The 26,490-nt window shown below is 44.4% G+C and overlaps 1 protein-coding gene across 15 annotated transcripts in view; it reads right to left on the bottom strand.

The window, feature by feature from the left end:
* CACNA1G (calcium voltage-gated channel subunit alpha1 G) overlaps positions 1-26,490 on the bottom strand; it is a 138,612-nt gene that overhangs the window by 3,673 nt on the left and 108,449 nt on the right. For 7 of the 15 annotated variants that reach the window (XM_057418393.1, XM_057418394.1, XM_057418395.1 and 4 more), the window contains 12 exons: positions 25,123-25,173; positions 19,339-19,490; positions 16,838-16,947; positions 15,676-15,809; positions 14,448-14,518; positions 14,077-14,155; positions 13,874-13,995; positions 12,660-12,971; positions 10,282-10,422; positions 7,026-7,160; positions 3,843-4,032; positions 1,130-1,299 (listed from right to left, as the gene is read on the bottom strand). In XM_057418393.1, the coding sequence (XP_057274376.1) occupies positions 1,130-1,299; positions 3,843-4,032; positions 7,026-7,160; positions 10,282-10,422; positions 12,660-12,971; positions 13,874-13,995; positions 14,077-14,155; positions 14,448-14,518; positions 15,676-15,809; positions 16,838-16,947; positions 19,339-19,490; positions 25,123-25,173 (1,667 nt within the window). Of the gene's footprint in view, positions 1-1,129; positions 1,300-3,842; positions 4,033-7,025; positions 7,161-10,281; positions 10,423-12,626; positions 12,972-13,873; positions 13,996-14,076; positions 14,156-14,447; positions 14,519-15,675; positions 15,810-16,837; positions 16,948-19,338; positions 19,491-25,122; positions 25,174-26,490 lie in introns of all 15 variants that reach the window. The other 8 variants (XM_057418397.1, XM_057418399.1, XM_057418400.1 and 5 more) reach the window with 3 other exon arrangements.

Genomic DNA, 26,490 nt, shown 5'->3' with positions numbered 1-26,490 from the left:
AGAAAGCAAGAGAGCACAGTTATGAACTTGAATCATGACATCAATTAGTTTCCGCATTAGCAGTGATTGGGGTAGCTGCCCAGCCCTGTGCAAAGGAATACATGCTAGGAATTTCTTGTGTCAATTTAGTATTACAGACTAATGTAATTGTTAACCTTGGTACTTCACACTCATTTTTTAGAGCTTAATGAATCAACTGTCTCATTTGTCAATGTTGATTAAAAGATTAAAGAAATGGGAATATTTCATGCAGGTAAGAAATTGCTTTGGAAAAAAATAGAACCAATATATTTTGTGTATATAAAATCAGGCATGAAACTACTGAAGAAAGCAGAGCTCGGGAATCAGACGTGCCTCTGGTCCTGATCCAGCTGCACAAGGAAGTGTGCTCAAAAATGTGAGAGTGAAGCACAGAAGTTTAAGTATTTTACTATAAAAGATAAATTTGAACTTATGCTTCCAATCAACCAGACTGGAATCTTTGATTGGATCTCTTAGATCTTCAGTTGAATCAGAATTTAAATCAATGCCAGGCAAAAACCAGAGATAAAACCACTTGCAAAATAAAATATGTTCTGTTCTGTGTATACTCAAACTTTTCAAAAGCACACAGGAGATTGAAAATATTCAATTCTCACTGAAAAAAAAAACATGCTTTCCATGATGGCTTTTCATAGGAGACATCCTGCTTCCTTTAGAGTTTTCCCCTTTCGAGAAACCAGAGGAGTCAGAGGAAGGGAGACCTGGGATGGAGCTTGTAATCCCTGTGTCCTTTCAAGCACTGAGAAAATCACAGCAGTCAAGAATTAGTTCCTTAACCCCAACAAGCCCCTGGGGAGCATTTGGCTGCATTTATGAAGAGGACTGAAAGAAAGAGAAAACCAAACGCTAGCAATGTGGAGAACATTTAGGCACGTTGCCAAAGGAGATGATACTCATCATGCACGTTCTTTGGAGACTCCTGGATGGCTTTCAGATCAAACTCCATCAACCTTTTAGTTATTTCTGTAGGAGAATTACAGTTCTCCCGAGGTTCCTCTGTGAATTCCTCCTTGAATTTAAAGCATGGTTAACCTGGAAATGCAACAATAGGAAACCTCTGCATGCTCATGATCATAAGTCTGCTTACCTGTCTGCGGAGCAGCCTTTCAGCAGAAGGAGAGTGAACCTGCTGGGAAACCTGGGGCTTGCTCTCCCTCACCAAATAGTCATGAGCTCTCATGTAGTGAAAATGGTCTTTTGGAATTTGCAGGAGAGAGCTGGTGTCCGCTGGCTGTGACTGCACCGATGCCTTGGAACCTTGCAAGAGGGAGAAGAGACAGAAAAGCAATGATCCTCTGGGGATGTGTCCTAATCTCAATGACCTTTCACAAAACACTGCTCTATTGCACCTTGGACCAGACAGGAATGTCAAAACCACTGAATTCAGCAACTGGCTCTCCATGATTGGGAAAAAGCTCTCACTTGCTAATAAATTATTCCAAAAGTGTCTATTATTTCATTTTTCTTGGCATTCTCCCCTGATACAACTGGGACTAGCTCCTGTTGAGAACAGAAGATTAGGAACTAGAAGTTCATCCTGACTGGCAACTTCTATATCCCTGCTTTAGGGCAAATAACTTTGAAGGCATCCACGCATCTCAGCACCACAAGGATCTGACTTTGAAAGACTCCAGGAAAGGATGTCTCCATACCTGAGTGCTTTGAGACCAACTGCTGGGATCTCAAAACCAGTGCACACACTGGATATGAAGCAAAAGGGAGCGGCACCTGGCAGCTTTCAAGGCTAGTTTTCCAAAGCATCCCAAGAGAAGGAAACACATACTCCCCAGCCTCTTCCTGACCCTTTGTGGTTGCTGGCTACTTCTTCTAAAAGGTTTGAAACTCGGCATGCTCCCCCCCAACAAAACAGGCTCAACGTTTCTCAAAACAATTCATTTAACCTGGACCGCATCCCAGAGAATCTCATTTGTCCTGGAATCTTTCCCAGAACAACAGCCCCATAACGAAGGAGTATTCAAACAAATATCTCCTGCAAGTGCCAGTGTTTCTGACAACAAAACCTTTCTCAGCTTGAAATATTATGGCTTAGTTGGGTGATGAGGGTGATTTATTAGAGGCACCTGGCACCTCTTGCTGTCTTCACAGCACTTTATAATATTACAAACTGTAAACAGGTAGGGGTGACTTCCGCCACCCTGAAAAGCAGTGACATTGGAGGTGGAACAGGACAAAGATGCATATGCCAAGATTTGGGCACTTTACCCATCTCTGAGCACCTTGGCCTTCTTAAGACGATTGGAACTTCAGCAGCAGGAGAAAAAGGCAAAAGGTTTAATTGCTTAATGGGGTTATGAACAAGACATCACCTTTCCAAAATACTTCTGCATCCCAGTGGAATGGTTTTGCCTGTGGATTTATAAGGGTGGAATGCCGGCCCTCCCCAAGCCAGGGCTGTCAGAAGGGGCCGTTCATCTTGAAGAAAGAAGGGACTCAGAAATTACCCATCTTAGTCAAGTTGATGTTTATGTTGAAGACAGAACAAATGCATCTGAATTAAGGGTAAAAAACAAAGCCCTGGAAACTCCCTCTGTAACAAACAGGATTCTTTTGGGGTTCTCTGGGATTATAACTATGAGGAATTTCTCAGCTGTTGCAGAGAACCGTGAATTCTGGCTCCACTGAAGGCAATGGGAGCCTTGCTATTGGCTCAGTGGGATTTGACCAGGCTTTTAGCTGCACCGTTTGCATTATGTGCAAACAGGTTCTTCAAAGGACAGCTCCTGACCTTGAAAATCCTGTGTTACGGCAGTGATTTCTCACAACTCCAGATTCATCTTCCTCCACTGTGTCCGCATTTTTGCTGCTGTTCAACAGTCGCTATTCATCCAGATTCTTATTACTATGCAAATTTCAACATCTTATTTCTAATCTATTCAAATCTCCTCCCATTCCAAACACTGCTGAAATTATGTTCTGCTTTAGAGGCTTTCAAATGGCAATACTTGTAAAAACTCCTCTGTCTTATCTGTGACAAATGTCTAAAATGATGGTGTGTACAGAAGAATTAAAGACAGCTCCATTCATTTACCAGCAGAAGGTAACCCCTAGAAATTAGAGTAAATGAAAGCACATTGATAAGCGCCAGGAGGCACCTGCAAGTACAGGTACAGAGGTGCACATAGAGAGTGAGCCCTTGGTATCTGCAGCACACTGTATCTAAGAATACCTCCAAATTTAGCTGTAAAGTGTGTCTCTCAGCCATGCACACTGGGAAGGACAATTCTGAACTCTTATTTTCCATTCATCTCACACTGAGATCTCTCTCAATTCAGCACATTTATGTTCATTTTGCAGGCATTTAGAGACACCATTTTCCCATATTTCACAGATGTTCCCATATAGAACTTTCAAAACCTGCAAGAATAGGTACTGCTGCAAAAAACAACTGCCATGAGGAAATGTGTTTCTGCTAGGATTTCTGCTCTGGGACCATAGCTAGATCCACTGAGATGGATGGAGCCCAGGCTGTAAGGACTGTAACCTTCAGGGAACCAGGCAGGGGGATGATCAGCATTGAGCCACGGCAACTGCTCACTGTCACATTAGCAAATAAAAAGGTCAGAGGAAAGGAGTTATCTTTAACAAACTGGACTTTGCAAGTTGTGGAGGGTCTTTGCAAAGCCATTCCACAGACCTGGACACCAACAGCTCCTTGGAAACCAACGGCAATGGCCAACAGCCCATGGCAATTTGCTGCCTCCTACTGAATAGCTTGAAAAATCCCAGCTAGTGCTTTGTATCGGAAAATCCTGCTCCCGTCCCAGCTGACAGACATGTACCTGACTGGGACTTGTGGTGTGCTGGATTCCTCTCACCCAGGGAAGCGGGGCAGGGGCTGGAGTACGGCGGCTGGAACATGTAGCTGTCATTTGGCAAAGAGTGTGTGCGCCCCACCGAAGGCTTCCTCACACTCAGCAGGTCCTTGCTGGGAGACAGGGTCAGCGCGTTGTCTTTGGAGCGGAGATCAGCCTATGGGGAAAGGCACAGTGAGGAAGGAAGACAGGATGGGATGGGAAGAGGAGAAGTGCCCAGAAACGCTAGCGACAGCCATTGCAATCAGTATGGCACGATGGGCATGCACATAGTCAGTATGTACAGGTTGCACGAATGGATCTACCAGGAAGCTCTACCCCTCATTTTGTATTGTCAATAAATTGTCACACAGAATGAACCACGAAAACAGAGGAAGCAACACTGTAGTAATAAACCATGACTATTTCAGGGGTATGCAATGAAGGCATCATGCCTCAAGGCTAGCAAAGGTCACATGCTTTGCATAACTTTGATCCTCTGCAATAAAAGTAAAGCTCTTTCTATTGCCCTCATCAGCAAGTCAGACTTTTGCAAAGGTGAGGAGTTTCCTCTTCTAACAATAAGAGAAAAGAAAACAAAACCAAATGCAGGAACCAGTTTACAGAAAATACTCTCTAGTCCGGCTCCCAGCACAGTTTTATTGGTTTTCCTTCTCACATAATGAGTAACTAAACCCATTTTATTGAAAGGGATATCTAAACCTGCTGCTTCAGGGTTAAAGCCATTCTCTAATTAGAGGGGATCTAATGCAAGCAAGGGTTATTGTATATATGTTGGCTGTGGAGTTTTTACAGCCAAAGAGTCTCTTAGAATGGGCAACTCCAGAGCCAGTATCGAATGAAGTGGATTCGGGTCTGATATCATAAGGAAATATCTCCATCCCAGGAATGTTCTTGGGTGTTATTGTGTTGGACAGTATGAGCAAAAACGGAAGCAAAGTCAGCTTCCCTGGCTATTTCTAATGAAAGAATTATTTCATCTTTAAAAGGTCTCCATTGAAAAACACAGAAATAAGATGTGACACTGTAGTCTGATGCAGTATATTGCTGATCAGTTTGGGGGAACTTTAAATCTTATTTTCTGACAAATCTTCCCTGCTCTCAGTGCATTACAGGTTTGCTGAAATCAACACTGAGATTTTCGCCCCCCCCCCCCCCCAATTTTATCCTTCAGTCATAAAAACAAAATTTCACCCTGGCCTTTTGTTTGCACAAGAAACATGATGAGATAAAAAGGAATTACGAAAAGGAAAAAAATAATGAGGAATAAAGAAAAGGAAAATAAAGGAAAACCACCATTTAGTGGAGGAAATGGATCTGCACTGTCATGCAGCATTAGTTTCAGTCCTCAGGAACCTGCTGATTTGGATATAGCCTGGATACAGCCTAGATAAGAGAGACTGCAGTCTCCTGATACAGCGCAGGGAAGGAGAAAGAAACCTGTGCTGCTAAAGCTGAGACGTGGGTTCTGGGAACGTCTCTGTTCCTCCCTGCCTTCCTCTTCTGAGCAGCATGTTTATGCTATTTAGCTTTCACATTATTTAGCTTAAAGCAGAGAAGATGGCCCAAAACCTGAGGTTTCCAATTCAAAACCATTTGGATCTGAACACAAGTATTTGGCTTTGAGATCCTATCCAAACCCAACCTTTAATGAACCTTTAGGTTCATTGACAGGATCCAATACCACAGCGGGCTCGTTTCCACTTCCTGATGATCTCGAGGGAAATCTCAGGAGTGAACTCCATGAAAACCAATGGCTGCAGAATGGTCTTGTGAGCGGAAGCACATGACTGTTTGGTTCACTGCTAGGTTTGAAAAACACGTTGTCTTGGCTTGACTGAAAATCAAGTCTGAGTTTTCCACGAATTAAATCCCCCCTCTCCACCAAAAACCAACCCAAATCTATTCTGAGTCAAACAAAACATTCTGAGATAGTTTTCATCTAAAGCTGAGTCTAAATGAAGTGTAAAAATGCTGCATTTAGAAAAGATCTCAATGAAAACTTGCAGCGTTTCAGGAGTTTGGGAAACTGTTTTGACTTTGTTGGTATTGACACAAATCCACAGAACACTTTGTTCAACCTGGATTTGCTTTTCATTTTATGGAGAGAAACCATCTCTCTCAGTTATACCCTTGGGACTGCTGTGCTGTCAAAGAGATTTGTCTAATCTCAGCCCAGCTCTCCAGACTAACTGATTTTGAAGCCAAAAGGCCCATACAAATGTTAAACGTAGCTCACAAAATCTTTGGCACGTGATGCCATGAAGCATGATGGGAAATATTGTCACGGTTTAAGAGGTGTTTCCCAAATAAGTGCTATTAGGATGGCAGTCGACTCGGATGGTAGGAAATTTATCAACAACACAAACATCCAAAGGCAAGTACATGAACAACAACAAAGAAAACAAGAATGATCCAAAAATGTTGGAGAAGGAGGTATGTCTGTTGTACAGCAGAAAAAAAGCACTTGACTGCTACACAGCTAAAAATGTCTAATGTTTCAAAGAGGAGATGGTTAAGGCAGGGTTCAAAATACTGGTTATTTCATTCAAAAAGACACAGAGGAGTCCAAACATTGTTTTGGCTTTTTGGCTTGATGGCTGCTAGTAAGAATTCCCAAAACAAGCAGCATCTCGGAGAGATCCCCATCTGATATTTGTAAAACAAACAGTCTGGCACCAATCACACAAAAAGCCTTGTGGTGCCTGTGTTCATAAAGACAAAAATCCAGTACAAACCAAAGGGTTGGAGATGATCCCTCAGCAGAGGACACGAGCCATTAGCTCGTGGGTGTCGCTTCCACCCAGCATCACTGATTTGTTTCAGATGGGGAGGAAATTTCAACCTTGTTGCTTTCCAAAGCATTTTTTCACTATTTATTTTACTTGTACAAAACACACTGTTTTTGCATAAGACACCAAAGGAAAAATAGGAATAACTACTTGTTCCTCACAGGGAGCCAAGTCTGTGGACAAGAGCGGTAACAACCCAGGACCTAATGGCATTAAGGACAACGTCCTGTTCAGGGGGAAGGTTGGTGCTATTTGGAAACGGGCTTGAATGGAAAATGCCATTAGGCAGGTGTAGAGAGGTGGAAGCAGTATTTCGAACCCTGTAAACATCAGACTATACAGCGACCAGTGTATGTACATTGCTTTCCAGAGCATTAAGTAAGTGTGTGTTAGTATCATCAGGAAAAGAGTCATCCGTCAGAGCTAAGGACCAGGACTTTTCAGAGAGAATATCTGACGTCAGAGACAGAGCCTCCATCTCAGCTAGAGGGATCTAAAGGGAGAGATGATTAAACATAAGAAACCAGGACACAAATCTTTTGGAAAAGAAAGAAAACAAAAGGTATCATAATCTACATACTTCTAGACATAAAGCAATAAGCCTGCAGTGGGAGAAGCTACATCATGCACATTGTTACTGGGGACAGAACGTTAAAGAAATGAAATATAACAAAGGAATGAAAAAAAAGAAGAGTGGGACATTCATACTTAAATGCTCACCAATGATCTGAGAGGGAGTTTAAAACCATACACTAATGCTAGCATTGTATTTTGCTGTTCTCCTGTCTAGATGAAGAACCAAAGTAACTTTACTTTTTATACTAGAGAGATTTATCCTCTTGGTTATAATCAAATACAAGAGGCTTCAAGATCTCTGGACTTCTCTGAAGTTGTTCCTACCTAATAACCACACTGTTCTCTTGGCCACTGGGCTAATCCAATTGAGTCCACAAAGATTCCCCAAAATCATTTTGCAGGTGGGGTACAGAGCATGCCCTTCCCTGCACTCTAAGGAGGGTATAGAGACATCCCTCTCCCCAAGAGGCAGATGGGACCATAATTAAGTTCCTAATGACTAAACAGGGACAGGGAGAAACAGAAGGCTTGATTTCAGTCAGCAAATGCCTTCAGTGGGTTTTGGTCTGCTAAGTAGCCTCTAGTGCCTGGGTAAGCATCAATAACTGTCCTACTAAAAGAACTCTCTACACCTTTCAGCCTCCCAAATGCCACCCCAGCCCTGGCCCCACCAGCCTTCTCCAGCTCTGAGCAAACCCTGTACCGATGTGTCTTGCATGAACGCATCCCTGCTGAAGGCATTCAAATAGCTGATAAAAAAATCTTTATCAAAATGCTGATGAAGCCCTGTCCCTAGACACGGAGCTCTTTACATAGGAAATATGAAACATCACTTATGGTTTTTGGAGAGGGTAAAAAGGAGATTGCAGCATCTCCCCCTTCAGCAGCATCCCTGCTGCCAGGCACTGCAAAGAGGGATGTTTGCCCTCAAATGCAGGCTCAGGCCCCCCCAAATCCCCACCTTGGGTATGTGTCCAAGGCTGGTGCCCAGGGCACTGGGGAGGCATTTCATCAGGTATCCTATAGACGTGGCTAATCTGGACAAGCTCCAGGTGCTTCCTTTTCACTTCTCACTCTGCATTTCTTTCCCTATCCTCTATGCTTGAAAAGTCTTTCAACAACAATATATCTTCCAAGAGAAACCACAGAGGCTCGGATCTTTTGCATTGAAGTTGTCAAAGGGCTGGATTTCCTCACTCTTAGAAATAGCATCGGTAGGGTGAAATAAACCCAGTGATGAGTGAACCCTGAGAGGCTCAAAACTTCAGCTGAGATAAGAGGGTCGGGCTCCTCTCATCTAACCTTGGGTTTGATATCTCTTCTAATACAGTCATCTGCTGGCAGTGGATAAGAGAGATGCTTTGAAGGAGCTCCTGATTTCACATGAGGCTCCCCCAAAAAGGCATCACTGCAGAAGCTGCCCGCACAAGGACAGTGATTCCTAATGGGAAGGCACCAGTCGGTGCCCAGGCGGGCAGGGAAAGGCTGTGCTAAAGCCTGGTGGACACCGACAGCTCCTGCCTCACGGAGCCGCTCTGCTGGAGCTGCTATTAATCAGGTATCTTTCAGCAAGTCCCAGCGCTGCTCTAAATTCCTGACTTGCCTCAGAACATGACAAATGGTGTGAACAGAAAAGCCAAAATGTAAACAAAACATCAAATTCCCCCTTCAGCCCCCGCGCTCCCGAAATTGAGTTTGAAGCTGTCAAAACATTTTGTTGGGAACGTTCAACTGATTTATACAGGTTTTAATTAGGGGGGGGGGAGGGGGGGTAAAAAACCTCAAGCTTAAATTTTGACAGGAAAAGCCAAACTGGAACGTTATGGTTTTTTCATTGCAAAAATGTCAAACCCTTTTTTTTTTTTTTTTTTGCAGCAGCAGCACTTCCCATTGAAAAGCATTGTGACAACAGATTTCCAAACAGCTCTCACTGAGTTCAGCACTGACCCTCTGCCTTCCCTGCCAAAGCTACTGTCTCTATTCCTCTGGCAGTTCTTAGAGGCAACCACTTCCTCTATAGCTTAATAGACCTCCATCTGGAAAGCGAGACAGGGCAATCAGAGGGAGACGTTATCCTGCTATATAAATACCTGCAGTAGGATTTCATTTTACCTGAGCTTGTTCCTTTCCTCTAATGAACCGCTGAGTTGGATAATTTAGTGTCAGTGAGCTGATAAATAAACACACTGATTTAACACAGAAACTGCTATTTTTAGCCAGAAAGGGAGGAAAAAAAAATATATGAAGGAATATGGAATTTGCTCAATCCCAACTGCAGGGAAAACTAGGTATGTTTGAATTATTATTATGGTTACTGCTGAGATTTAGGGAAAATATTTGCTCTAAAGAATAACATGCTTGAGAAAGTAGGTATTTTATCCTGAGAAGTAAATGAACTAATTTCAAGCAGGCATTACAGCCCCTGCTCAAGAAAGCACTGGAGCACACCATTACTTAAGTACATCATTAGGGGCTGCGTCACCTTCTAAAGTCAGTTTAGATCAGAGATGAGGATCTAGTTTACAATGACCCACTTGCAAAAAGCCTCTTTAGGAAAATCATTTGAAACTGGATTTTCATGCAGTGTAGGTAGGCACAAAATGTAAAGAGCGTTTTATGTTCCCCACCCGCTCAGGCTCTGCTCTAGGGAAACCTCACACCATACTTCAGGCTCTGCACACATGTCCTGCCATTGCTATGAAGCCCTGGTTGGGAACAAAAAGCCAAATACAAGGACCCCACTGAAGAATGAAGACAAGATTTTGTATATTTTCCCTGCAACACTCCTGAACAGTAAATCCCAATGCAAAACTTCTTACTGTGTCGGAGAGGGAGACTCGGAGCCTGTACTTTTCCTCTTGTATTGATATACAACATCATTAACCAAGACATTATCTCGACTCCCACAGAAAACGCCGAAATGACTTATGCTTCAACATCCCTGTGACTACATTACATAAAGAACATTAACTCTCTACTAAAGGTCTCAGTCACATCGAGTTTGGATGGAAACTTTGCAGGAAATTAGGAATATTAACCTGGTTCTCAGAGTTGTAATACTCGGGAGCTGGGAGGGCATAATGATGGTACACAGAGCCTGACAGGTTGTCCATCAGCTTCAGCTCTCCTTCCAGAGATCCCTGGATCAGCAGTGATATGGTATCAAACAAGTGCCTTTCCTAGGAGGGGTGGTGTATAACATGCAGAAGGAGAGAGCAAGCCAAAAAGAGAGGAAAAAGGCAAAGGACAGAGACAGAAAAAGGACAGTGTACAAAACCCAACAAACAAAAAGGGGGAGAAACAGAATAAGAGAAGGGGTGGGAAAGACAGGGGTGAACAGCAGGAACAGAAACAACAGGACAGGAGAGGTGAGGCAGGAGAGGAGAGAGAACAGTGCAGTAATATCACGGTGAGCAGTGACAGCTTTCTCAGACCCTCCTGGGGACAGCTCTTGCTCTCGGCAAACACAGCCAGTTACTGATCTGAGCTGCACAAAGGGGCTGGTAGAGGAGCATCTTGGTACTTGGTGCTGTGAACACTATTGCTTTAAGTCTTCTATACCCATTGTCTACATTTCTGAGCTAGAGGACCCAATACTTGACACCTAAATCCATATCCAGAGGGCACATCAATTAGAATAACCTGACTTGAAGAGAAGCTGAGCCTCCTCTCCATGAAAGCTGCAGCTGATCAGGATGGACAAACATCAGGCGACTAATTCATGTGCCAGACATGGGTTGAGGTGCCTCAGTTGTCCTGGCCAACTTCAAACCAGCTCGCCACAGCACAGACATAGGAGGTTATACGGAGCAGGTCTGGCTTTTGCAGGCAGCATGGGAGCAATTTAAGGATTGCACTTTTCACTTTGGGAATGCCTACTACATACAATGGAATGAGGACCATCATTACAGTCAAACAGAACATGGTGCAAAAATCCTGGGGAATAGGCAAGCAAAGAAGCATGCTGACCACATATCCTTGCAGGGTCATGTCCTGGGAGTTGTATTCCTCTGCTCTCGTGCTCAAGCATCACATTTGTCCTGAAGATTTTGGCTGGGAGATTAAACAGAATAAAATCTGGAGGTTTTTGAGGTTTCTTTTTTTGAGTGAATCACACTCTGGAGATTATGACTGGAATAAACCCTTTCCAAAGCCACCTTCAGAGAGGGCAGGTTTAATGGCCTGAAGAGCTGAGGGCATCCTTTCCTCTGATTTGCCTTGCAATTTTGCTATGTCTCTCTTTGCCAGTGCGCGTACTGATGCAGAACAACAGTGCCGAAGACAGCTTGCCAGCTCAACATGTGCAACCACAGCTGGGTCATGATGTTTCTTCCTAGAGGACGTGGTGAATCTGGATTTCCCCATATTGCCCTGAACGCCTTTTTCCTGTGCCAAAGAGTAGCTTTGGCCTCCATCTCAGACTTCAGTGACTCCTAATGCACCAGAAATTTCCAGTAGCTTAGGAATTGAAACAAAGCTTAAGCAGGGATTTACTCTCTTCCACCCTTGGACTAAAGAGCATAAATGAGTTTTTCATGCATTAGAATACTCATTAGTCCACCCCAGGCAGAGGCCAAGACATGCTGTTGTGAAATCATGATGTAATAAAAGCTAATGGAGTCTGTGCAGAGTTTAACCCGATTTGCAATCAGCTAAGCCTAAAACAAAAAGCTGGACCATTTTTCTTGTATAATTCCAGTTCCATTCCCTCCCGAAGGACCTGTCTGGGGCTTGACCTCAACCCCTCTCATTCCTCAGACTGAGTCTTCATCCAGAAACTGTGCTTTAGAGAGACTTATTGCAGCTGGTAGCAGCTACCACATTACAGCCCTGCTCCGGCACTGTTCCTGCTGGTAGGAGTATTGCCACCAGTTCTGGTGAGCTCAGGTTTGAGTCTCCTCTGGATTATTCTATTGTTAAAATAATCTTTTCTTACAAGCTTGACAGTGGGGATGGACTTTAAATTGAGGTTGCATAAAACAAATTTAACACTTAAGCAAAGATTAGCCAAGTTTTATTCCTCTTTTATGTTGTGGCTCACACTCTGCATTAGAAAAGCAAACACATTATGCTCGTGATTTATGCTATCACAAAGGACCTAGCCCAGACTCTGGATTAGAACAAACTTGAAGCCAGCTCTGAACTTGGCAGCTTGGGCACATCTCCAGAACTAATTGCAAAGCTCTCTACCTCCAAACAGCTGCGTCAAGGTGGGCTGGACCTGGAGCATCAATTCCCACACCACGCAACAGTCAGTGAGCAGACAGTGAGGAATACAAGCCCTGGACGTTCAGTTCACTCGCTCCTTCCACTGACTCGTGCATGTCTTCCCCTGGCAGATACGCAGGTCAAGCCCTCTTCACCCTCCAACTGTGATTCTCACCATAGGGTAAACTAATGAGAGCTGAGAATCTACCTTGATTTGCATGGGATTGGTACATCCTTGGGGGCTCTCAGGTCTCTCTCCACCAGCGCTGCCTGTCCACGCAAAGATGTCTGAGGGGCTGTGTTGGCCGGGGGTGATTGTCTTCATTTCCATCTCTAGCTCTGCTTCCAGTTCTGCCTCCTCCTTTGCCTCCTTGTTGCTCTCCTCCAAGTGCTTCATAAGCACAGCAATCACCACATTCACCAGGACAAACTGGGCCGTCAGCACGAAGGAGACGAAGTAGATGGGTGAAATGACAGTGTTGTAACAGGTAGACTCCTGGTCACAGTCTCGCAGCGTGTCCTAGAAACAAGGGGGAAGTGATGGAGGTATGTGAAGAGGTTCCAGCATGGACCTCATCTGCATCTGGTCATCTGGCTGCAATGGGTTCTCCCTTCATGAAGAAAACTGAGAAGATTGGGCAAATTTCATGTCTAGAATAGCAAAACACATGCCACTAAAACCTTGTTTCTGTGTTAGTCACCACAAGCAGGCTCAGATGCAATTGTTCTTGATGTGTGTAACAACAGACATCAATACCCTGCTGCTCCTAAAGGAAAGGGTGTTTTACCAGGTTAGACAAAAAATACTCAAGTGTGTCAGACAGATCTAGGGTGAAGCTACAACCCACCAAGTATCCCACAGCAGCTGGGCCTGCAGACACACATTCCTCAAGTTTCACCCCATCATTAAGAGTTTGGTCACCTAACACATACCACAGGCTAGAAACGAACAGAGAAGTGATTCCTGCAGACTAGCTAGCACCCTATTTCTCATAGACCAGATTTCTTCATAATAACATGCCTTTATGGGTGTTCCCTGAGAAAGACTCTCTCAGACACCTGGGTTTTCCCAGAAACAAAACCAAAACACCAAAGTAAGACCAACAAAGGTAAAAAATAAAACCAATGCATATTACTGAGCTGAATTGGTGCTACTTGAGATAAGTCCCTTTCTTTTTTTCCCTTCTTTTTGAGTTGCTCTCTCAGGGTAAAAAAGGGAATGTATGGAGTACACTAAGAGCCTGCAATCATAGACATGGCGTGGCTGGGACAGAAATGTTAGAGGCTTTGCCCAGTGCACGGATAGACAGAGCAGCTCATTGCAGGAGTGTCCTGGTTGGACATCAGTACCAGTCTGGAGCAGAGTGGTCAACTTCTAATGAAGCAGTTATAGGCAATATTCCTTTTCCTTGGGTGTCTTACCTTCATTATCCCATTCCAGTTGTCTCCGGTGGATACTCGGAAGAGGGTCAGAAAAGCCATCCCAAAGTTCCTGAACGTGGCGTGCCGTCCCAGCCCCTCGCAGGGATGCGTGTCATCACACTCTGTGGGACCAAGCACAGCCATGAGACCCCCCCCCATTCACACACCTCACCCACCCCTTCCACTGACACGGGAAAACTCACCAAGGTCTCCAAACAGCTCCACTCCAAGAGCTGCAAATATGAAAAACAACAACATGAAGAGAAGACCCAGATTCCCCACCTGGAAAGAGAAAAAGAAATGGGGGGGGGGGGGGGGGGGAACACAAAAGAAAAAAAAAAAGAACATTCATTGATTTTTTGTTCCAGACCTGTTTCCTGCTGCATTCTTTAATCCAAAACTTAAATTGCTTCAGGGGAAAAATGACCTCAATGTGAGGATTGTATCTCAGATTGTGCTTCGGAAGGGAAATGTGATTCTCTAATGACAGTAAAGACAAAATGATTAGCATTCCTCTGCAATAGGAAATTAGCTCTGGCCAGAGGAGATGTGGTTTGATATGGCAGTGGGTTACCTGCGGCAGCGCTTGCATCACGGTGTCCAGCAGGGCTCTCATCCCTACAGCCATCTTCAGCAGCTTCAGCACTGCGGAAAACACGTTGGGAATATGGTAACGGAATATGGTTAGCATAGAGGCACAAACTCAGTCCCTCTCCCAGGAGCCACAGATTATAGGAAGAGAAATGTGAAATCATGTCAACTGTTCTCCATTAGCTGCTATCGTCCTTGGCCTTTTTACATCGCTCCTGGTTGCTTGGATACTATCAAAACCCCATGAATAGCAGCATCACCTAGCCTGAGATGTGAAGAAAGCATTATCGTTCTCCCTGGCTTTTCCCTTCCCCACGTTATCAGTGTTGGACCCATCTTCTTCCTCCGATTATTATGAGCAGTTACTTTCCCAGCCCTGGGACTACTTTCCCACTTCCATAGTTTACCCATTTTCATACATGATTCACTGATTTACACATCTCTTCCAGAAGGTTGCCTTTCCAATTGGAAACCATGTGTATTTTTAATTCCGAAAGGGATGAAATGCACTGAAAACCACTCTTTTCCCCCACTTTGAGAAACTGCAGCATTTCATTTCTCCTCCAGTTCTTTTGCTTAGATGAGGGCTGCAATCAGAGCAATTATGCCTTACAGCACAACACTGCCTTTCAGGAGGGCCTGAGAGTACTTAATTAGGGGCCTGAGCACTCACATTTTACATCTTCAGCATTTGGCCCATCCTGTTCTGAAAACTCAGGCCCTGCAGAAGCTGGCTTCCCCACCCAGGTACGTGTTGTTACAAGTCTGAGGGGACAGATGGATGCAGAGTGATGAGGAATGCTTTGTCACCAAGTGGTGAGACGTAAAGTCCCACAGGAAATTAAATTTATTAGATGCTTGTCTTTTAAAGCCAACGTACTTGAGCTTGTGTTCTCTAATCCCCATTAGAGGCGGCTTTGATTTGACTGGCATATTTTTTTCCAGGTTCATCTCTGGGAATTACAGCCATAGCTATTTCTCTTGTATTTCTAAGCTCTCAGCCTTCAGGTCCTCTTAAGATAGAAACACATGGTCAGTTGGCTCAGTTTTTTGGCTCCTCTCAAGTATTTTCCCCCATTGTTTTATTTGTTTATGGCCTGTTGATACCAGTGCTATGCACATTGCGATGGGGATGTGCCCCAGAACCGTGTCCCAGTGCTTGACTCTCCCTCCACCTCAAACAGAAGTCAGTTCTGCTTTATTTGTCTCACCTCGAGCAATCCTGAGAACCCTCATGATTCGGATAATAGTAGGGTTAATTGGTAGAGAAGCGTTCACCTCAATCTCTTCCAAAGTGATGCCCATGATAGACAGCAGCACAATTGCCAGATCTAATTGGTTCCATCTGGAGACAACACAAAATGAAGTTTAACATCTACCAAGAAGCTGGCGAAGGGGAGGTAGCTTGTTTCACACAAATTCCAGTCATTTCTATGGTTCTAGCACTCAAATGAATCTGCAGCATTTTTCTGAGGGTATTATACAAATGCAGTTATGTTATGAAATCATTATAACTAATGCATCTTGTTAGAGAATCAGCCAATTCCAGAGATATTCTTGATTGAGGGGAAGCAGAAACAAAAGGTTGGCAGTTTCCTATCCTGAGGCTGCAGACATCGGGGGAGATGCTGCGGTATCTGTCTGGCCACTTCTAGACATGACGCTCATGGACCTCAGCCCTAGAAAGAACCAGCTCCTTCATGTCCAGCCCATTCAATAAAAATCATGCTGGGAGAAGGAAAGACCCTGAGGATTTGAGCCAGAGCAGAGAGAGGCATATTCCCAACATGGACACCCAAAATGTGGGGAGAGGGGTGGAACCATGCCCTCTCTGCTGAAGGGCTCATGTCAAGTCCTGCTCAGTGCCAGCTCTTTTGGTATTAGCATTGAAGGAGGCAAAATTGGGAGGAGAAAGATTCACCAAGGACATAAAATCTGTATTTGTGAGGTAAGAGAGTGAACATTTAGAAGAAGAAGTGATTTCATCTGCTGCTTCACATCTGCCTCTGCACAAACGAGGACCAGCTTCTCTCTCTTGGCATACATGTTGTCACTTCACAAGGTCATCTTGATTATATGGACGTGCAACTGGTGTGAGAAGAGAACCAGCCACTTGGTGTGATTCTCACTCTATTTTGTCCACTCCTAAGGGCCAAAGTGGTGCAATTACACTTCTTGGCATGCCCGATCCTTTCTCCAACTCACATCTCAAGCCTCCACCTACCCAGGTTTCAGCCAGTCACACCACAAAGCATTCACATGTGTCAGTGACAGCACCAGGAAAAGCATCAGTGTCCAGGACACCGAATCTGGGCAGCTGTCTCCAGAAACCTTCTGCTGCTTCCCCCACGAAGAAGACAGAGCTTTTGTTACCTGTCTTGGAAGAAGCGACGAAACCCAAAGGCAATGAGCTTGAAAACAGACTCCAGGACAAAGATAACGGTGAAGATGTAATTGCAAATCTTCAGGGCTTCATCAAGAACCTGGGATGTGGACACAGGACCTGGGTTAGACACTAACATCTGCTGCCTGCAAACCTGCCCTGCTTTCACCAGTTACTCATTTGCAAATGACAGATAAAAGGCTCCAACTGTGGTCTCTCTCCAATGATACATGTCCCAGGGAAAAGCCCCAGGGCTTCAGGGAGCGCAGGAGCTGCATTTCTGCTTGGCCCCAGCCCAGCTGATATCATTCACAGGAGAGGCTGACACAAACCCACGGCATTACTCAAACCCCAGGGCAATAACTCAGCCCCAGCCAGAGTCACCCGGGTAAGTGGTAAGAGCTGCTGCATTTGCAGGTGTCAGCAGCTCAAAACATCCTCGTGCTTTCAGAAGAGAGCTGAATTTCATTCCACTTGCTTATTTGTGCACTGCAGCAAGAGCTATGGGCTGGCTGTGTCCGTGAAAGCGCTGGCCAAATGGCTTCATTGTGATCGTCTGTCATTCCCTCCTCACCTTCAGCTTTGGCAAGGAGCAGGAGAGATGGATGGCATGCCAGCAGGAGTGAGTGCCTTGGGTTTTCCTCTTCCTTCTGCAGAGGTCACAGCCTGGCCATTAACTACAGGTGCCTCCTGGCTGGGACAACTCTTGCACAGTCAGACATTAAGCCACATCAGTGGTGACTTCATTCCTAAAGTCCTGCTCATGAAGGAGCACTGTGATAGCAGCATCCTGAGTGGCCTCATAAATAATATCTCACTGCTGGCAAACGGGATGGTAATAACTGTGGCCAGGGCACTGTTAGGGAATTGGGAAGTGGCAATAGGGTGCTCTTAGACCAAATCCAAGACTTGCTGATCCCCGAGCACCAGATACCAGAGTAGAAAGGGTTTAAGCCACGCACTTTGCCTTCATGCTACAGTTCAGCTTCAAGCGTCCATGGACAAAACCCACTTCACCTGCCTGAGAATTACAAGCCCATTCACCAAAGGAAGCCATGGCTCTGAATGAGCTTCCCTGTCATACTGCAGGGACCTGGGCTCTGCCAGCAAATTCATTTGGCAAAGCAGATTTTGCCCAGTAGCAACTTTGCTCAAACCACCTCCAACACACACTGCAGCCCCTCTTCCCTATGGGCATCATTTCCACCTGGGATCTCATCCACAGGGCACCCCAGGGTATCCCACCACCATCCCCTTTCAGCACCAATATGCCAAGCAATCATTAGCTTGGATATAAAGCTCCCTGGTACATTTAAGCCATTTAAGTATCTGCAGGATCCCAGCCACCAGTCACCCAGACCAGAGCAACTTCAGGGCTCTGATTCAGCAAGACTCTCAAGCATGTGCATGGCTCTAACCGTGCTGTCGACTGAGCATAGCCCAAGCTTGGAGTTATTACCCAGATGCTGCATACCAGAGGCTTAGAGACAAAGTGTTATTTTCCTAAAGAAAATTAAAAACAAAAGCCTGCCCAACATTTTTATAATACAAGAGAAAACGTAGCTGCAAAACGACTGCGGTGAGACGCACGCCCTAGAGTGGTTCCAGGACAGGCTCCTTGGCCAACAACCTTTTTCATCACCAAATGACTGAATCATGCAATGAGCCTTCCAGTATTTAAAGGTGACCTGAACAGAGGAAATAAATTGGGCTTGTGCCCTTTCACTTTTTGGCTTCTTTACGATAGGCTGCAGGATATTTTTCCCCTCGTTTACCCGTCTTACTTGTTTTTTACATTAAGTATTCAAGTCCTGTCTAGTCTTAAAGAATATTTCCTCCTATTGTGTGTTACAGTTATTCATGCTGAAAGTGGCTAATAAAGTACAAGTTATATGGCAAAGGCAGCTATTTCCATTTCATTCTTATGCACAAGAGACTTGACATACCAGGACAGACTGTTTTTATTTTCAGAGTATGACAAAGGCCCAGGAACACAGTGCACTAATATGTTAAACTGGTTTTTAAAGACCACCATGGAATTCAGTGCCTGTGAAAACTAGGCTCTATGGGACATTGGGGATTTAGAAGAAACTTTGCAAAAAGAAACATTTAACAAATTGTTCTATTATTTTTCCTTTTCTCCTTTTTTATTTTTATTTTTTTTTTGCTGGAAAACTTAAATCAAATGAAAGAGTTCTATCAGCATCATGTTAAGCAAACCAATCGTGCTCCCATCCTCATTTTCAAAGCAGTCCATTTGCATTTAACTAGAAGGGAGAGGTGAAATGGGATCCAGGTAATGAAAGCCATAGTTTGAGCTGGAAGCCAGCTGCTGCATGGATATCCTCCATGGGACAAAGGGATAGGGTCAAGCATGGTGAATGGGGACCCAAAGTCTAACAGCAAAACTGGCCTTAGCTCTGCCCATCAGCATATCCCACCATGGCTGGCCATGTCCCTCCTGACCTTCTCCCCATCTCTGTGACATTACCTTTGGTTGCTGGTAGTGCTCCATGGCCATGGTGATCACATTGAGGCCAATCACTCCGGTGATGAACAAGTCCAGGTAATGGCTGGTGCACATCTGGTGGATCAGGAGACGGAAGCGGGAGTAATCCGAATAGTAGGGCTTACACTGTGCTTCTGCAGCAGGGAGGAGGAGAGCGGAGAGGCACGTCAAGTCATTTCTCTGCGTCTTTCTGGAGTCAATGCCCCCTCACTTTCCAACTCCAAGGATGATAAATTCTAGGCTGATTACAGCAACATGCTGTCTTTCTCATTTCCTTTTTTCTTGCTGTCATGTTACCATTTTTAATACACAGCAGGGCTCCCGTCATCTTACATCCATTAAACATCTTCAGTGGGACATGCGCTATACTCAGCCTTACGGCATCAGGGATGAGGTGAGCTGGGACTGTTGTGCTGCTAAAGAATGTTTTCCCTGTAGGAAAATTTAAACTAAACTAACAATTTTTGTTTCTGCAGATCTTAAATGTGCCCAATCTATCCGAAAAGCCCAATTAATGATGGGGCCAGATTTCGCTAACAATGGCTAAAAATACAGGCCATTGAGTTAGTGGTGGTCTTTGAAAGAGATGTAATTCAGGCATATTATGTTCTTTGCAATAAACTGGAGAGAGAACAAAATTCAGCACTGTCAGAGCCCTGAAAAATGGTCCATAAAAATACCAAGGAAAACTGATCAGTCAGCCTTAGCGATTAGAAAATAATGATCCTCCATTTAGACAAGATTATCAAAGTGCAGATTTCACTGTTCAACTCATTCCCATGTTCGGCTGCCTCAGGGATGACACATGCTCTTTAGACCCCAAACGTTCCTAGAGATAAACTCATTTACTCACCTAATCTCTAATGAGGAAATGCCAAGGCTGAGTATATAATTCAGTACAATTTTCAAGGCGGCATTATAATGCAGATTGAAGTGGAAAGGACTGTCTTGAATATGTCAGGGTATAATATTACTCTCATAATTAGATGATCAACTGGTTATGAAAATTATCGAGCTGTAAGAATTACATGGCTTGATATTTAGTGCTGCTGAGCAAATGTACAGTTTGATACATGATTCTGAGCAAAAAAGTTGGGCAGAATGAAGCCAGGAAGCAGAGGTTTGGGTTGCCCTCAGGGAAAACTAATTTTAGAAGGTTAAATTTTGCCTGGAAATAGAATTCTTTGTCAGTAGCCAATGACATTGCAATGAAACCCATAGGTTTAATGGTTTCATGTGCTCCCTGCTTCATAACGGGATCCTAAAAACCAGAGTTTGGTTCCTCCATAAAGACAGACCTTTCCCTTGCAGCCCAGAGAGACAAATCATTCAGCAGTTTTATTCTGTAGGGATTTGGAACACCCAAACTTCTGCCTCAGTGTCGTCAAATGAAAGGCAAAATTAATATTCACTTTCTGATCTGCAGTGTGCTTCAGGTGATCTGTACATGACTGCTAATGCACAATATTGATGAAAAGGTCTATAAAACGGATTTTTGTGTGAATCTATTAAGTGCTTACAAAAAGGCCGGCTGGTAACTGCTGACTCACTCCTAAGACTTTGTCGGGTATCTCAGAATCTGCATAAATCTCCATAAAGTCAAGATATCTCGATCACATTATGCTGAATTATAAGTAGCAAATTAACTAAAATGTTTGAATACAATTAGGTTAGGAATAGGACCTATTTTTATGAACCAACTTATCATCTCGGAAAGAAACACCATTGTAATTGGATCACTCACTTCTGCATTTATGTATAATTCACATTCAAAGAAAAATGTCAATGTTTCTGCCTTTTCTTGCAATGGATTTACTTATGAATAATTACACAGGAATTCTAATTTTTTCTTAGCTTTGATTGGCAGGTAATTCCAAATCCTACAGAACAGCACCGACTCTGTTAGAAAAGAGAGAGGATTTAGAGAGAGGTTATAAAATGTCTCCTGTGCAGGGCTCCTGCACCTGGATTAGCCAGTGCATGACCCCATAAGCAGGGTTGCTAATTGCTCATAGAGCTGCAAAGGCTTCTCCCCCTCTCCCAGAGCTCCCTTTCAACCTTTCCCAGCACATTCCCCCAGGTTTCCACAGCCAAACATCTCTGGATGCTGCTCTTGCAGATGCCTTTGCAGCCTTGGAAAATTACCATTAGTAAATGTTTCAGCCTTCCCCATTATCTTTGTTGAGAGGGGATTTGTCAACCCTGCTTATGAAACCTGCCACCACTCACTACATCCATCTCCGCATGCCAGCCATGCATATTAGTGCAATAGAGATACTACCACGAGATGAACCACACGCAAGCTCACATGCTGTCCAAGGACTATCAATAAATACCTACTGTGTCTAGGTGGGCAGGGAACTTTCTGAACAGATAAATCATTTTCTTGCTATTGTATGAATTCCATGTATTTAACCCAATCAGTTTTACAGACAATTTGGGTATTGCTCATGTAGAATGACCCAGGTACAAATCCCATGCCCCTTATCACACAGTATCATTTCTAATTAATGCAGTAAAGATCTAAACAATACCAACATCTTGGGAAATACAGACATCTGTTAAACTCCAGGTGGTGAACTCCACAACTAACACAACACCACATTACTGTACTGTTACAATACACTGTGTCAAGAACAACAAGAGCTCTGGGTTAGTCTTGGTTATTACTGGAAAGGTTAACTTGGCTTCCCGGCACACATGGCGTTAAAGAAAAGAGGAGAGCAAACGAACAAAGAAGAATTGGCAGAATGAGAATATGAGGAGATGGGGAAATACAGCAAAAGCCCACTACGAGACATTAGGCTGGTAAACAGGGTGTAAATCAAGCTGCTTCACCATGGCTGGAGGCCAGGAGAGAGGAGAAGTGGCTCAAATCTAGATACCATTGCAGAGGAGAAGATCAGCTCAGACAGCGGATCCTGAGCAATCTCCTAACCCAGGTAGGAAGGAGATTTTGCAGCTCAACTCAAGCTCACATTCTACACTCCTCTTGGCATCATCCTGCAGGATAACTTATCCCCCTTTTCCAGGGCTGAGAGGCAGAGCACAGCAGCCCCAGCCTGTGTCGTGGGGTGCCCAAACTCATCGCCATCCTCTCCTGCCCATTTGGAAAGGCAATGACACTGCTGTTGCACGATAAACATTTCCCATTCCTAATCCCACTCTAACTTCTCCCAGGCCAGGTGCCTTTTGGGTTTAGTGATCACAGCCCAGGTTTGGGGCATTTAACCCCATGCTGCTCTTCTTCTGACAGCTCCAGGATGTGACCTGTGAAGTGGCACCAGTGACCAGCAAAGCAGCACTAAAGGCATCCTTTCTGCCCTGTTGTGCCACGGCCAGAGGGTCTCAGGGCTTGACCAGTCTCAGCCATCACCATGGGACATGGGGCTGAGGCCACTTTCTTCCCATTAACTGTATTTTCTTAGGGGGAACCAGGCTGGGCGTGTGGCTCCAAAATATCTCTGAATAGCAGCAGCCTCTGAATATAGCCCTGTCAAGAGGAAATTGCCACTTTCCCCGAGGTGGCTTTCAACTGGAGGTGTGTGGGCACAGGAAATTGGAATTCATGAGAGTGGGACAATTCCATTACTGTCTCCTCCAGTTCCTTCTTTCTCCTATAACAAGGAAATTAACTACTTTTCAGGTCTGAGTGTATCTGGAGGACAGCAGCAAACCAGTGAGCAATGAGTCCGTGACGCAGCTGGATTTACAAACTGTATCAAGAATATTATAAGGTTAAGAAGTAGTTTGCACTGAAGGAACTTTTTGTTTTAAACACAGCGTTTGGCTTGGCTTTTATTGTACTGAATGGATTTACTGAAAAATAACAGTAAAATAAAATCAAAATGGAAAATGATAAATTATTTCCACTGAGAAGATTCCAGTTGTGATAGAATGTAGACTTTGGGGGGGGGGGGGGGGGGGGGAAGGAAAAAAATGAAATTATAATATCTCACTAAGCACCAGGCAGCAGCACACACGCACACACACGCAATACTCCATCTCATCTTCACAGAAACAGAAAAGAAGCCCTCTGTAAGTGCAGAGATGTGTGAAAGCTTTGGGGTCACAACTTCAGATTTCTCACTGAACCACAGGAGGTTCATTTACAGCACCCGGGACTGATTCCTTAATATTCCCAACAGTGAGGTTCTGAAGTAAAACCTTTCTGTTCCCTCATGCTGGTGCCTGAAGAGCAGTGTGGCACATTCACTACCACTGGATCCAAAGAAAAGGCAACAAAAGGAAACACAAAGCACAGACCTGATAATTGACCAGGTTTTAAAAGCAAACTCCAAGTGTTTCTGAGCCTGCGCAAGAGAATGAAGGAATTTGGAATGAGTTCAGTGCCTTAAAAATAAGGCAGCCTTGATGTGGCTCTGTAGGACCAGGAAAGGAGTCACAACCAAATAAATAGTAGAACAAACAAACAGACCCCAAACCCAGTGACAGCACATCCCCTCCTGCTGCCCTGTTTCGCAGGAGAGTACAGGAAGCCTACCAAGAACAGCAAGATTGAAAGCAGAGAGATAAAAATACCGGGAATGGCAGTGGGAAGGAGATTCAGGATATATTAAAGCATGTTGTGATAAAGTTTAACCAGGCCTTAGAAAGACAAGGTAGGAACCTCTGTCTCCCTGAGTTACCCTCTTCAGTGAAGGCCAATAGCCCTCACCTTTGTATTGAATCAAACTCCCTGCAATATGTGAGAGACGGATGGAGCCCCGCTCCCATCTCAAGCAGTGGGAGCTTGTTCACAGGTGAGAGTTTTAATAGCACAATTTTCCTAGCGTATTATTTTTGTCAAAAATTACAGCCATATTTGTTTCTGTGTTGGCACCTCTTTAATTATTCAGGCTAATATTCATAAGTTATGAATTAAACAAAATGCTTGCCAGATCAAACCTTCTCCTAGACATAAAAAGAGCAAAGGGGCAGATTTGTAGCCCTGAGCATCGTCCTGGCGAGGAGGGATGGGAAAGCATGACATGAGTAAGCAGTGGGTCGGGGTAACCAGGTCAAGCCCCCAGCTGTGTTTAGCCCAGCTGGTCCATCCCCACCAAGATGTGGAAAGGCTTTGAGGTGGCATCTTTATCTCTTTTAATTCACAAGATACCTCGTGGATCAAACGACTTCCAATCAATACAAAGAATTTACAAGCTGGGCAGCACAAGGGCTGAACCCCAACCCATGCTGAGGGCTGGCGTGGGGTTGAAGCTCTTCACTACGCTGAGTTTTACCCTGCTGACAAAATACTGTGCCTCTCTGAAGCGAAGCAGTGAGAAAGGGCTGGAGAATAATGGAATAACTCCTAAGCGAGACTGCCTGCCTTCCAGAGACAATCCTGCCAGTTATTCAGAGACTCCTAAGTTGGTGGTTGGGAAGCTAAACAATAAAGGGCCCATTTCACAGTCCAGTCATTATTCTCTAAGAAAAAAAACCAAAACCAACAAAAAAAAGAGAACAAAAATAAAGCCATGAAAAGTCCAAGAGTGACTTAATGAAAACCAGAAAAAAAACAACAAAAAAATCATACTGAAGAACATAACATGATCAAGGGGTAAATTAAGGGTTTGCAAGTGTCAGTGCTGAGCCAGGTCTGCGGACCCGCAGCTCAGAATGATATGCGTGTGCCATGAAGTAAGCAAACGAGCTTTGCACCACACACACGGTTTAGTGGGATGCCTCACAGCAGCGGTGGCCAGCCGTTAGTGACACAGCACTGCCATTCAAGTGGGACGAGACGTGCCGACTTCCCAGTACCTTGCACTGCACTGGCTGAGCTCTCCATTAATACATCATCCAGCATTAGATCTAAAAGAACGAAACGGCGTTAATCACCCGGCAGGACACACGGCAAGACTTCCCTTCCCCTGCAGAGGTCTCAGGCTCTCCATTGCCTCTAATGGGAATGGTTCTCTGCAGGATCCTCTCATGGTGCCTTATGGAGGGTGGGCTCAGGTACACGGGCTCATTGTGGAAAAGGGCTCTTGTGCTCCTCCCACATACACAGGTGGAAGCCCAAGAGAATACCTCAGAACCCCATCACTTAATGGTGATGGACACCTCTGAAGGACAGACTTGATACACATCCTGCTGGGCCAGCACCTTACAGCAACCACTCCTGCATCTGCCTACATCCTGTGATCTGGGATTTCACAGGCTTTTCTGGTTTCCAACTGTTCAAATGCACTTGAAGTGTCTACAAGCAAAAATGGCTGTGCAACCAATTAGATGTCTATGTCTGACATTGATAGGTTGGTTTGGGCATCAGGGGACACTCAGGAAGCTCAGTTAAAGGAACTGCCATGGAGTTGCTGGCATAATCAAAGCCCTAGTTTTGGTATCATCTGCCAGTTCCCACCATGCAGAATAGAGCTAAGCAATGACATCTGTTGCCTCCGAGGGCAAAGCTGGACACGGTCAATTAAAACCAATGTTTCACTGAACACGAATTGGGAGAACTGTTTTGAAGTGATTTGGAGGGCTTCATACTTTGCTCTTGAAAGGTTTTTATGGCAATTGAATACTCAGCAATATTTGATCCTCAGTAAAATAGCTGTTTATTGCCTCTTTAATTAGACATTTCATAGGACTGAATGAATAACTACATCTCCAAGGATGGTTTGTGATTCCTTCCCGCTGGGAAATTGCCCCGGCTTACGTCTTTTCTTCATCTAGCTCCTCTAGCATTATAAATAAGGTCATTAATAATAACTAAACATCTATTTCTCTTCTACAGAAATGCCTGCTTTCCAAAATGGCAACTTTAAATAGGGATCTTTCTCTGCAGTTTTTAACAACATTTTCTAACTCTTCAGCCTGCAACTGTGTTTGGGAGCTTGGATTGACTGAAAGAGCTTTCTAGGCATTTTTCTGATATGAAAAACAGCAACAAAAAACTCTTTCCATCTGTATCCCACTTAACTGAGAACAGTCTAATGTGTCCTCCACTGCCCGTGAGGGAAGCCTCCATCTTTCCACTGACCATCAGGGAAGCCAGGCTCTTGGCATAAACTGAAGTTTGCTGTCCAGAGGCTGGTGTGATACATCCTATTGGTTACAAAACCTGTGAAGCCCATGGGACTCAAAGAGGTGACCACAGGGAAGTGCTAAACTGAGAGAGGCTGA

The sequence above is a fragment of the Pezoporus wallicus genome, unplaced genomic scaffold, assembly GCF_028554395.1.
Source record: "Pezoporus wallicus isolate ANWC-B61680 ecotype Strahan unplaced genomic scaffold, APGP_CSIRO_Pwel_v1 contig_3710, whole genome shotgun sequence".
In the NCBI taxonomy this organism is placed as follows: Eukaryota; Metazoa; Chordata; class Aves; order Psittaciformes; family Psittacidae; genus Pezoporus; species Pezoporus wallicus.
The sequence above is the reverse complement of the archived record's forward strand: the minus strand, read 5'-3'. Positions and strand labels throughout refer to the sequence as shown.